Source organism: Oncorhynchus gorbuscha, unplaced genomic scaffold (genome assembly GCF_021184085.1).
Source record: "Oncorhynchus gorbuscha isolate QuinsamMale2020 ecotype Even-year unplaced genomic scaffold, OgorEven_v1.0 Un_scaffold_569, whole genome shotgun sequence".
Classification (NCBI taxonomy): Eukaryota; Metazoa; Chordata; class Actinopteri; order Salmoniformes; family Salmonidae; genus Oncorhynchus; species Oncorhynchus gorbuscha.
This window is the reverse complement of record NW_025745403.1, coordinates 340,435-353,300: the sequence shown is the minus strand read 5'-3', so window position 1 is coordinate 353,300 and position 12,866 is coordinate 340,435. Positions and strand designations below refer to the sequence as shown.

Here is a 12,866-nt window from a genome sequence, read left to right as displayed (position 1 = left end):
GTGTTGTTTTGTAATCGTATAATACAAACAGACATCAAGACAGAGCCACATCGTGAGTAAATGATTTTATACTAAATGAATATGGTTCCAGATCAAACACTAATCTCAGAACATTCATAAAATAAAATAAATCATTACTTATTTTTATTTTCAGAAATAAATGACACCTCCGGGATAAATCGATAACATTTCAAAATGACAATGATAACTGGTCAGTCAATAGTTTTTGGCACATTTCTTTCAAGACAAATTGTGAAACAATCCAAAATTATTCAAATCTGTAATTTACAATAACCATTCATTAAAAACATGTACCTTTTATAGAGGTTTAGACATTAATATGGCGTGTCAAGTAAATGTACATTTTGTGATGAAGACCATTTTTTACTAATTATAAATTTTGTAAACAAGTTGTATCTAATTTAGCATAAATACAATCTCAAATAAAAACTGCACTTAATGTCCCTAATGATCCAATTCTGAAATTAAACCATATCTGTTAATTATTCAAATCTAAGATTGTGATTGCCAGAATATAAAAAAAATGACATTGGCAACAGCTGTTATATTAAAACTGTAAAATGTTAGACCATACAAAAACAGATCCATTTCTTAACTGACAGGTGGCCATTTTGAAAATAGCTATAAAAAATAAACTTATTTTTTTCAAGTTGAGCCTTGATTCACTTGAAGTGTACGTTTTTTTTATTATCTGGCCCTAAGCAGGGTCTAGAAGGGATGCAGATTTTTTCAGAATTTACTTTTTGCAGCAGGTTAGGGAGAATTAACGTAGCAGGTTAGGGAGAACTTACGTAGCAGGTTAGGGAGAATTAACGTAGCAGGTTAGGGAGAATTAACGTAGCAGGTTAGGGAGAATTAACGTAGCAGGTTAGGGAGAATTAACGTAGCAGGTTAGGGAGAATTAACGTAGCAGGTTAGGGAGAATTAACGTAGCAGGTTAGGGAGAATTAACGAAGCAGGTTAGGGAGAATTAACGTAGCAAGGTTAGGGAGAATTAACGTAGCAAGGTTAGGGAGAATTAACGTAGCAAGGTTAGGGAGAATTAACGTAGCAGGTTAGGGAGAATTAACGTAGCAAGGTTAGGGAGAATTAACGTAGCAAGGTTAGGGAGAATTAACGTAGCAAGGTTAGGGAGAATTAACGTAGCAGGTTAGGGAGAATTAACGTAGCAGGTTAGGGAGAATTAACGTAGCAGGTTAGGGAGAATTAACGTAGCAGGTTAGGGAGAATTAACGTAGCAGGTTTGGGAGAATTAACGTAGCAGGTTTGGGAGAATTAACGTAGCAGGTTAAGGAGAATTAACGTAGCAGGTTAAGGAGAATTAAAGTAGCAGGTTGGGAGAATTAACGTAGCAGGTTAGGGAGAACTAACGTAGCAGGTTAGGGAGAATTAACGTAGCAGGTTAGGGAGAATTAACGTAGCAGGTTAGGGAGAATTAACGTAGCAGGTTAAGGAGAATTAAAGTAGCAGGTTAGGAAAATTAACGTAGCAGGTTAGGGAGAATTAACGTAGCAGGTTAGGGAGAATTGGGTTAAGGTTGGGAGAACTAACGTAGCAGGTTAGGAGAATTAACGTAGCAGGTTAGGTGAATTAACGTAGCAGGTTAGGGAGAACTTACGTAGCAGGTTAGGGAGAATTAACGTAGCAGGTTAGGGAGAATTAACGTAGCAGGTTAGGGAGAATTAACGTAGCAGGTTAGGGAGAATTAACATAGCAGGTTAGGGAGAATTGGGTTAAGGTTGGGAAAAGGGTTAGAATTTGTCAACTTTTGACGTCAATTTGACAAAAGCTGTATCCCATCTAGACCTGACCATTGAGCAGCGCCTCTTTCTAGGTAGTGGTTGTGGATGCATTAGTGTCGTTGCTCAGGATTGGTTGAAGTATCACTGTCAGTCAGTGTCGTAGCTCAGGATTGGTTGAAGTATCACTGTCAGTCAGTGTCGTTGCTCAGGATTGGTTGAAGTATCACTGTCAGTCAGTGTCGTAGCTCAGGATTGGTTGAAGTATCACTGTCATTCAGTGTCGTTGCTCAGGATTGGTTGAAGTATCACTGTCAGTCAGTGTCGTAGCTCAGGATTGGTTGAAGTATCACTGTTAATCAGTGTCGTAGCCCAGGATTGGTTGAAGTATCACTGTTAATCAGTGTCGTAGCCCAGGATTGGTTGAAGTATCACTGTTAATCAGTGTCGTAGCCCAGGATTGGCCCCAGCCAGCGTTCCACCTCAGACACTGGCATCTCTTTCCTCCCAGCATAGTCCTCCACCTATGGCAACAGTAACATACCACACATTAACATACCACACATTAACATAATGTCATGACATACCACACATTAACATACCACACATTAACATAATGTCATGACATACCACACATTAACATACCACACATTAACATACCACACATTAACATAATGTCATGACATACCACACATTAACATAATGTCATGACATACCACACATTAACATAATGTCATGACATACCACACATTAACATAATGTCATGACATACCACACATTAACATACCAGACATTAACATAATGTCATGACATACCACACATTAACATAATGTCATGACATACCACACATTAACATACCACACATTAACATACCACACATTAACATAATGTCATGACATACCACACATTAACATACCACACATTAACATAATGTCATGACATACCACACATTAACATACCACACATTAACATAATGTCATGACATACCACACATTGATATACCACACATTAACATAATGTCATGACATACCACACATTAACATAATGTCATGACATACCAGACATTAACATAATGTCATGACATACCACACATTAACATACCAGACATTAACATAATGTCATGACATACCACACATTAACATAATGTCATGACATACCACACATTAACATAATGTCATGACATACCAGACATTAACATAATGTCATGACATACCACACATTAACATACCAGACATTAACATAATATCATGACATACCACACATTAACATAATGTCATGACATACCAGACATTAACATAATGTCATGACATACCACACATTAACATAATGTCATGACATACCACACATTAACATAATGTCATGACATACCACACATTAACATAATGTCATGACATACCACACATTAACATACCAGACATTAACATAATGTCATGACATACCACACATTAACATAATGTCATGACATACCACACATTAACATACCAGACATTAACATAATGTCATGACATACCACACATTAACATAATGTCATGACATACCAGACATTAACATAATGTCATGACATACCAGACATTAACATAATGTCATGACATACCACACATTAACATAATGTCATGACATACCACACATTAACATAATGTCATGACATACCACACATTAACATAATGTCATGACATACCACACATTAACATACCAGACATTAACATAATGTCATGACAAACCACACATTAACATAATGTCATGACATACCACACATTAACATACCAGACATTAACATAATGTCATGACATACCACACATTAACATAATGTCATGACATACCAGACATTAACATAATGTCATGACATACCACACATTAACATACCACACATTAACATACCAGACATTAACATAATGTCATGACATACCAGACATTAGCATAATGTCATGACATACCATACATTAACATAATGTCATGACATACCACACATTACCATCATTAATATAATGTCATGACATACCATACATTAGCATAATGTCATGGCATACCAGACATTAACATAATGTCACGACATACCAGACATTAGCATAATGTCATGACATACCAGACATTAACATAATGTCATGACATACCAGACATTAACATAATGTCTTGACATACCAGACATTAGCATAATGTCATGACATACCACACATTACTTTCATTAATATAATGTCATGACATACCATACATTAGCATAATGTCATGGCATACCATACATTAGCATAATGTCATGACATACCATACATTAGCATAATGTCATGACATACCATACATTAGCATAATGTCATGACATACCAGACATTAACATAATGTCATGACATACCAAGTAGGTGATGAGACGTGTACAGACCTGCCAACCCTGAACAATATTTATGGCCCAACGCTCTAACCACTAGGCCACCTGCTGGTTACTAGCCCAACGCTCTAACCACTAGGCTACCTGCTGGTAACTAGTCCAACGCTCTAACCACTAGGCCACCTGCTGGTTACTAGCCCGACGCTCTAACCACTAGGCCACCTGCTGGTTACTAGTCCAACACACTAACCACTAGACTACCTGCTGGTTACGAGTCCAACACTCTAACCACTAGGCTACCTGCTGGTTACTAGTCCAACGCTCTAACCACTAGGCTACCTGCTGGTTACTAGTCCAACGCTCTAACCACTAGGCTACCTGCTGGTTACTAGTCCAACGCTCTAACCACTAGGCTACCTGCTGGTTACTGACCCAACACTCTAACCACTAGGCTACCTGCTGGTTACTGGCCCAACACTAACCACTAGGCTACCTGCTGGTTACTAGTCCAACGCTCTAACCACTAGGCTACCTGCTGGTTACTGGCCCAACGCTCTAACCACTAGACTACCTGCTGGTTACTGGCCCAACGCTCTAACCACTAGGCTACCTGCTGGTTAGTAGCCCAACGCTCTAACCACTAGGCTACCTGGTGGTTACTAGTCCAACACTCTAACCACTAGGCTACCTGCTGGTTACTAGTCCAACACTCTAACCACTAGGCTACCTGCTGGTTACTAGTCCAACGCTCTAACCACTAGGCTACCTGCGGGTTACTAGTCCAACGCTCTAACCACTAGACTACCTGCTGGTTACTGGTCCAACGCTCTAACCACTAGACTACCTGCTGGTTACTAGTCCAACGCTCTAACCACTAGACTACCTGCTGGTTACTGGTCCAACGCTCTAACCACTAGGCTACCTGCTGGTTAGTGGCCCAACGCTCTAACCACTAGGCTACCTGGTGGTTACTAGTCCAACACTCTAACCACTAGGCTACCTGCTGGTTACTAGTCCAACGCTCTAACCACTAGACTACCTGCTGGTTACTGGTCCAACACTCTAACCACTAGGCTACCTGCTGGTTACTAGTCCAACACTCTAACCACTAGGCTACCCTGCCGCCCCAAGTACATGTAAAATCCCATAGAGAACGCTAACTAAATGTTAACGAGCGCATTTTGGACCATTTCTGACCTAAACTATACAAGTACACTCAAAAATGCTACTCAGTTTGCTGCATGCACAAAACATATATATATTAGACAGCAAGGCTCTTGATTCAGTAGGGGATTCTCTGCTGTTACTAATCAAACGCTTGATTTTGGAAGAAGCTAACCACTAGGCTAACGTGCTACTAAATTAGCATACCAAATACACAACTACAGAGCTTTTAGACAGTTAGACAGGATTTGAACCAAGGACTGTAGTGACGCCTCTTGAACTTAGGATGAACAGTGCCCTAGGCCCAAGTGTCAGTGGGGTTTGAACCAAGGACTGTAGTGACGCCTCCTGAACTTAGGATGAACAGTGCCCTAGGCCCAAGTGTCAGTGGGGTTTGAACCAAGGACTGTAGTGACGCCTCCTGAACTTAGGATGAACAGTGCCTTAGGCCCAAGTGTCAGTGGGGTTTGAACCAAGGACTGTAGTGACAATCTGTTGTGTCACCAAAGCCCCATATACTACCCAACTATACTATATACTACTACTAACTTGCCTACCTGGTTACATAAAGGTGAAATAAAAATGAAAATAAAAAAGGGCCAAGTGTCAGTGGGGTTTGAAAACAGCGCCCCCTTGTGGCGGGTTGTTAATCAGTTACACAACAAATAGAAACAAATGAAATCCCCACCCTGAGCCTGTATCAGTACCTGTTCTCTGGTGATCTTTCCCACTGCGAAGTAGGTCGCTTTAGGGTGAGAGAAGTACAGCCCAGAGACAGCAGCTGCTGGGGTCATGGCCAGAGACTCAGTCAACTTGATACCTGGAAACACAGACATCATCATCATCGTCAAAACCTCATTTAGAGACTCTCTCAAGCGGCTGGGATTTGAGGGGGGGTCGCCATCAGTCATAAAAGCCAACCAACACAGAAAGAAGTCTATAAGGCAGAAACTACTCTACACACCCCCCCCCCCATCTCAATTAGATTAATCTGCACTGATAGGAAAAGACTGGACAAGTGGAAACAATATGGACGCTCCTCATTAGACTGTCTTTCACCTGGTCAGATGTTTCAGATCAGATGAAAGGGAGAGGAAGAGTTCTTACCAGTCTTCTCCTCTACCTCGCCCAGCGTCCACATGGCGGTCTTCTCAGTGTGGTCGGGCTGGGAGGGGTATCCTGCGGCCGGCCTGATGCCCTCGTAACGGATCCTGTGCATGTCCTCTGTCGGGAGGTTCTCCTCCACGCTGTAGCCCCACAGCTCCCTACGCACCCTGGCGTGGAGCTCCTCGGCAAACGCCTGGTGGACGTGGAGACGCACAGACCTTTAGCTTCTCATGGACTCTAATGTCACCTGACCTATTAGTGGCTTCCTATTGGCCTGTAGTGATCAGTCTGACTTCCTATTGGCCTGTAGTGATCAGTCTGGCTTCCTATTGGCCTGTAGTGATCAGTCTGGCTTCCTATTGGCCTGTAGTGATCAGTCTGGCTTCCTATTGGCCTGTAGTGATCAGTCTGGCTTCCTATTGGCCTGTAGTGATCAGTCTGGCTTCCTATTGGCCTGTAGTGATCAGTCTGGCTTCCTATTGGCCTGTAGTGATCAGTCTGGCTTCCTATTGGCCTGTAGTGATCAGTCTGGCTTCCTATTGGCCTGTAGTGATCAGTCTGGCTTCCTATTTGCCTGTAGTGATCAGTCTGGCTTCCTATTGGCATGTAGTGATCAGTCTGGCTTTCTATTTGCCTGTAGTGATCAGTATGGCTTCCTATTGGCCTGTAGTGATCAGTCTGGCTTCCTATTGGCCTGTAGTGATCAGTCTAGCTTCCTATTGGCCTGTAGTGATCAGTCTGGCTTCCTATTTGCCTGTAGTGATCAGTCTGGCTTCCTATTGGCTTGTAGTGATCAGTCTGGCTTCCTATTGGCCTGTAGTTATCAGTATAGTAACACTAGAGTCCATACCTTAGCCAGGTGTCAGTATAGTGACACTAGAGTCCGTACCTTAGCCAGGTGTCAGTATAGTGACACTAGAGTCCGTACCTCAGTATAGTAACACTAGAGTCCATACCTTAGCCAGGTGTCAGTATAGTGACACTAGAGTCCGTACCTTAGCCAGGTGTCAGTATAGTGACACTAGAGTCCGTACCTTAGCCAGATGTCAGTATAGTGACACTACAGTCCGTACCTCAGTATAGTGACACTAGAGTCCGTACCTCAGTATAGTGACACTAGAGTCCGTACCCCAGTATAGTAACACTAGAGTCCGTACCTCAGTATAGTGACACTAGAGTCCGTACCTCAGCCAGGTGTCAGTATAGTAACACTACAGTCCGTACCTCAGTATAGTAACACTAGAGTCCGTACCTCAGTATAGTAACACTAGAGTCCGTACCTCAGTATAGTAACACTAGAGTCCGTACCTCAGCCAGGTGTCAGTATAGTAACACTAGAGTCCGTACCTCAGTATAGTAACACTAGAGTCCTCAGCCAGGTGTCAGTATAGTAACACTAGAGTCCGTAACTCAGTATAGTAACACTAGAGTCCGTAACTCAGTATAGTAACACTAGAGTCCGTAACTCAGTATAGTGACACTAGAGTCCATACCTCAGTATAGTGACACTAGAGTCCGTACCTCAGTATAGTAACACTAGAGTCCGTACCTCAGTAGTGACACTAGAGTCCGTACCTCAGCCAGGTGTCAGTATAGTAACATTAGAGTCCGTACCTCAGCCAGGTGTCAGTATAGTAACAATAGAGTCCGTACCTCAGTATAGTAACACTAGAGTCCGTACCTCAGTATAGTAACACTAGAGTCCGTACCTCAGTATAGTGACACTAGAGTCCGTACCTCAGCCAGGTGTCAGTATAGTAACACTAGAGTCCGTACCTCAGTAAAGTAACACTAGAGTCCGTACCTCAGTATAGTAACACTAGAGTCTGTACCTCAGTATAGTGACACTAGAGTCCGTACCTCAGTATAGTGACACTAGAGTCCGTACCTCAGTATAGTGACACTAGAGTCCGTACCTCAGCCAGGTGTCAGTATAGTAACACTAGAGTCCGTACCTCAGTATAGTGACACTAGAGTCCGTACCTCAGCCAGGTGTCAGTATAGTAACACTAGAGTCCGTACCTCAGCCAGGTGTCAGTATAGTGACACTAGAGTCCATACCTCAGCCAGGTGTCAGTATAGTAACACTAGAGTCCGTACCTCAGCCAGGTGTCAGTATAGTAACACTAGAGTCCGTACCTCAGTACAGTGACACTAGAGTCCGTACCTCAGCCAGGTGTCAGTATAGTAACACTAGAGTCCGTACCTCAGTAAAGTAACACTAGAGTCCGTACCTCAGTATAGTAACACTAGAGTCCGTACCTCAGTATAGTGACACTAGAGTCCGTACCTCAGTATAGTAACACTAGAGTCCGTACCTCAGTATAGTAACACTAGAGTCCGTACCTCAGTATAGTGACACTAGAGTCCGTACCTCAGCCAGGTGTCAGTATAGTAACACTAGAGTCCGTACCTCAGTAAAGTAACACTAGAGGCCGTACCTCAGTATAGTAACACTAGAGTCCGTACCTCAGTATAGTGACACTAGAGTCCGTACCTCAGTATAGTGACACTAGAGTCCGTACCTCAGTATAGTAACACTAGAGTCCGTACCTCAGCCAGGTGTCAGTATAGTAACACTAGAGTCCGTACCTCAGTATAGTAACACTAGAGTCCGTACCTCAGCCAGGTGTCAGTATAGTAACACTAGAGTCCGTACCTCAGCCAGGTGTCAGTATAGTGACACTAGAGTCCATACCTCAGCCAGGTGTCAGTATAGTAACACTAGAGTCCGTACCTCAGCCAGGTGTCAGTATAGTAACACTAGAGTCCGTACCTCAGTATAGTAACACTAGAGTCCGTACCTCAGCCAGTCCGTACCTCAGTATAGTAACACTAGAGTCCGTACCTCAGCCAGGTGTCAGTATAGTAACACTAGAGTCCGTACCTCAGTACAGTGACACTAGAGTCTGTACCTCAGTATAGTAACACTAGAGTCTGTACTTCAGTATAGTAACACTAGAGTCCGTACCTCAGTATAGTAACACTAGAGTCCGTACCTCAGTATAGTAACACTAGAGTCCGTACCTCAGCCAGGTGTCAGTATAGTAACACTAGAGTCCGTACCTCAGTATAGTAACACTAGAGTCCGTACCTCAGCCAGGTGTCAGTATAGTAACACTAGAGTCCGTACCTCAGTATAGTGACACTAGAGTCCGTACCTCAGCCAGGTGTCAGTATAGTAACACTAGAGTCCGTACCTCAGTAAAGTAACACTAGAGTCCGTACCTCAGTATAGTAACACTAGAGTCCGTACCTCAGTATAGTGACACTAGAGTCCGTACCTCAGTATAGTAACACTAGAGTCCGTACCTCAGTATAGTGACACTAGAGTCCGTACCTCAGCCAGGTGTCAGTATAGTAACACTAGAGTCCATACCTCAGTATAGTAACACTAGAGTCCGTACCTCAGTATAGTAACACTAGAGTCCGTACCTCAGTATAGTAAAACTAGAGTCCGTACCTCAGCCAGGTGTCAGTATAGTAACACTAGAGTCCGTACCTCAGTAAAGTAACACTAGAGTCCGTACCTCAGTATAGTAACACTAGAGTCCGTACCTCAGTATAGTGACACTAGAGTCCGTACCTCAGTATAGTAACACTAGAGTCCGTACCTCAGCCAGGTGTCAGTATAGTAACACTAGAGTCTGTACCTCAGCCAGTCCGTACCTCAGTATAGTAACACTAGAGTCCGTACCTCAGCCAGGTGTCAGTATAGTAACACTAGAGTCCGTACCTCAGCCAGGTGTCAGTATAGTGACACTAGAGTCCATACCTCAGCCAGGTGTCAGTATAGTAACACTAGAGTCCGTACCTCAGCCAGGTGTCAGTATAGTAACACTAGAGTCCGTACCTCAGTATAGTGACACTAGAGTCCGTACCTCAGCCAGGTGTCAGTATAGTAACACTAGAGTCCGTACCTCAGTAAAGTAACACTAGAGTCCGTACCTCAGTATAGTAACACTAGAGTCCGTACCTCAGTATAGTAACACTAGAGTCCGTACCTCAGTATAGTAACACTAGAGTCCGTACCTCAGTATAGTGACACTAGAGTCCGTACCTCAGCCAGGTGTCAGTATAGTAACACTAGAGTCCATACCTCAGTATAGTAACACTAGAGTCCATACCTCAGTATAGTAACACTAGAGTCCGTACCTCAGTATAGTAACACTAGAGTCCGTACCTCAGTATAGTAACACTAGAGTCCGTACCTCAGTAAAGTAACACTAGAGTCCGTACCTCAGTATAGTAACACTAGAGTCCGTACCTCAGTATAGTGACACTAGAGTCCGTACCTCAGTATAGTGACACTAGAGTCCGTACCTCAGTATAGTAACACTAGAGTCCGTACCTCAGCCAGGTGTCAGTATAGTAACACTAGAGTCCGTACCTCAGTATAGTGACACTAGAGTCCGTACCTCAGCCAGGTGTCAGTATAGTGACACTAGAGTCCATACCTCAGCCAGGTGTCAGTATAGTAACACTAGAGTCCGTACCTCAGTATAGTAACACTAGAGTCCGTACCTCAGCCAGTCCGTACCTCAGTATAGTAACACTAGAGTCCGTACCTCAGCCAGGTGTCAGTATAGTAACACTAGAGTCCGTACCTCAGTACAGTGACACTAGAGTCTGTACCTCAGTATAGTAACACTAGAGTCTGTACCTCAGTATAGTAACACTAGAGTCCGTACCTCAGTATAGTAACACTAGAGTCCGTACCTCAGTATAGTAACACTAGAGTCCGTACCTCAGCCAGGTGTCAGTATAGTAACACTAGAGTCCGTACCTCAGTATAGTAACACTAGAGTCCGTACCTCAGCCAGGTGTCAGTATAGTAACACTAGAGTCCGTACCTCAGCCAGGTGTCAGTATAGTAACACTAGAGTCCGTACCTCAGTATAGTGACACTAGAGTCCGTACCTCAGCCAGGTGTCAGTATAGTAACACTAGAGTCCATACCTCAGTATAGTAACACTAGAGTCCGTACCTCAGTATAGTAACACTAGAGTCCGTACCTCAGTATAGTGACACTAGAGTCCGTACCTCAGCCAGGTGTCAGTATAGTAACACTAGAGTCCATACCTCAGTATAGTAACACTAGAGTCCGTACCTCAGTATAGTAACACTAGAGTCCGTACCTCAGCCAGGTGTCAGTATAGTAACACTAGAGTCCGTACCTCAGTAAAGTAACACTAGAGTCCGTACCTCAGTATAGTAACACTAGAGTCCGTACCTCAGTATAGTGACACTAGAGTCCGTACCTCAGTATAGTGACACTAGAGTCCGTACCTCAGTATAGTAACACTAGAGTCCGTACCTCAGCCAGGTGTCAGTATAGTAACACTAGAGTCCGTACCTCAGCCAGGTGTCAGTATAGTGACACTAGAGTCCATACCTCAGCCAGGTGTCAGTATAGTAACACTAGAGTCCGTACCTCAGCCAGGTGTCAGTATAGTAACACTAGAGTCCGTACCTCAGTATAGTAACACTAGAGTCCGTACCTCAGCCAGTCCGTACCTCAGTATAGTAACACTAGAGTCCGTACCTCAGCCAGGTGTCAGTATAGTAACACTAGAGTCCGTACCTCAGTACAGTGACACTAGAGTCTGTACCTCAGTATAGTAACACTAGAGTCTGTACCTCAGTATAGTAACACTAGAGTCCTTACCTCAGTATAGTAACACTAGAGTCCGTACCTCAGTATAGTAACACTAGAGTCCGTACCTCAGCCAGGTGTCAGTATAGTAACACTAGAGTCCGTACCTCAGTATAGTAACACTAGAGTCCATACCTCAGTATAGTAACACTAGAGTCCGTACCTCAGCCAGGTGTCAGTATAGTAACACTAGAGTCCGTACCTCAGTATAGTAACACTAGAGTCCGTACCTCAGCCAGGTGTCAGTATAGTAACACTAGAGTCCGTACCTCAGCCAGGTGTCAGTATAGTAACACTAGAGTCCGTACCTCAGTACAGTGACACTAGAGTCCGTATAGTAACACTAGAGTCCGTACCTCAGCCAGGTGTCAGTATAGTAACACTAGAGTCCGTACCTCAGCCAGGTGTCAGTATAGTAACACTAGAGTCCGTACCTCAGTATAGTGACACGAGTCCGTACCTCAGTATAGTAACACTAGAGTCCGTACCTCAGTATAGTAACACTAGAGTCCGTACCTCAGTATAGTAACACTATATATATGCCATTTAGCAGACGCTTTTATCCAAAGCGACTTACAGTCATGTGTGCATACATTCTACGTATGGGTGGTCCCGGGGATCGAACCCACTACCCTGGCGTTACAAGCGACATGCTCTACCAACTGAGCTACACAGGACTCTAACACTAGCTACACGGACTCTAACACTAGAGTCCGTACCTCAGTATAGTAACACTAGAGTCCGTACCTCAGTATAGTAACACTAGAGTCCGTACCTCAGTATAGTAACACTAGAGTCCGTACCTCAGTATAGTAACACTAGAGTCCGTACCTCAGTATCGTAACACTAGAGTCCGTACCTT

General features: G+C 43.5%; 1 protein-coding gene across 1 annotated transcript in view; it reads right to left on the bottom strand.

Moving 5' to 3' along the window:
* Positions 1-1,225: 1,225 nt before the first annotated feature.
* Positions 1,226-12,866, bottom strand: part of LOC124018712 (methionine synthase-like) — a 32,039-nt gene continuing 20,398 nt past the window's right edge. The window contains exons 2-4 of the mRNA XM_046334062.1: positions 6,349-6,541; positions 5,949-6,061; positions 1,226-2,284 (exon numbers count right to left, since the gene is read on the bottom strand). Coding sequence (XP_046190018.1) covers positions 2,198-2,284; positions 5,949-6,061; positions 6,349-6,541 — 393 coding nt within the window. The 3' untranslated portion in view covers positions 1,226-2,197. The remainder of the gene's footprint in view (positions 2,285-5,948; positions 6,062-6,348; positions 6,542-12,866) is intronic.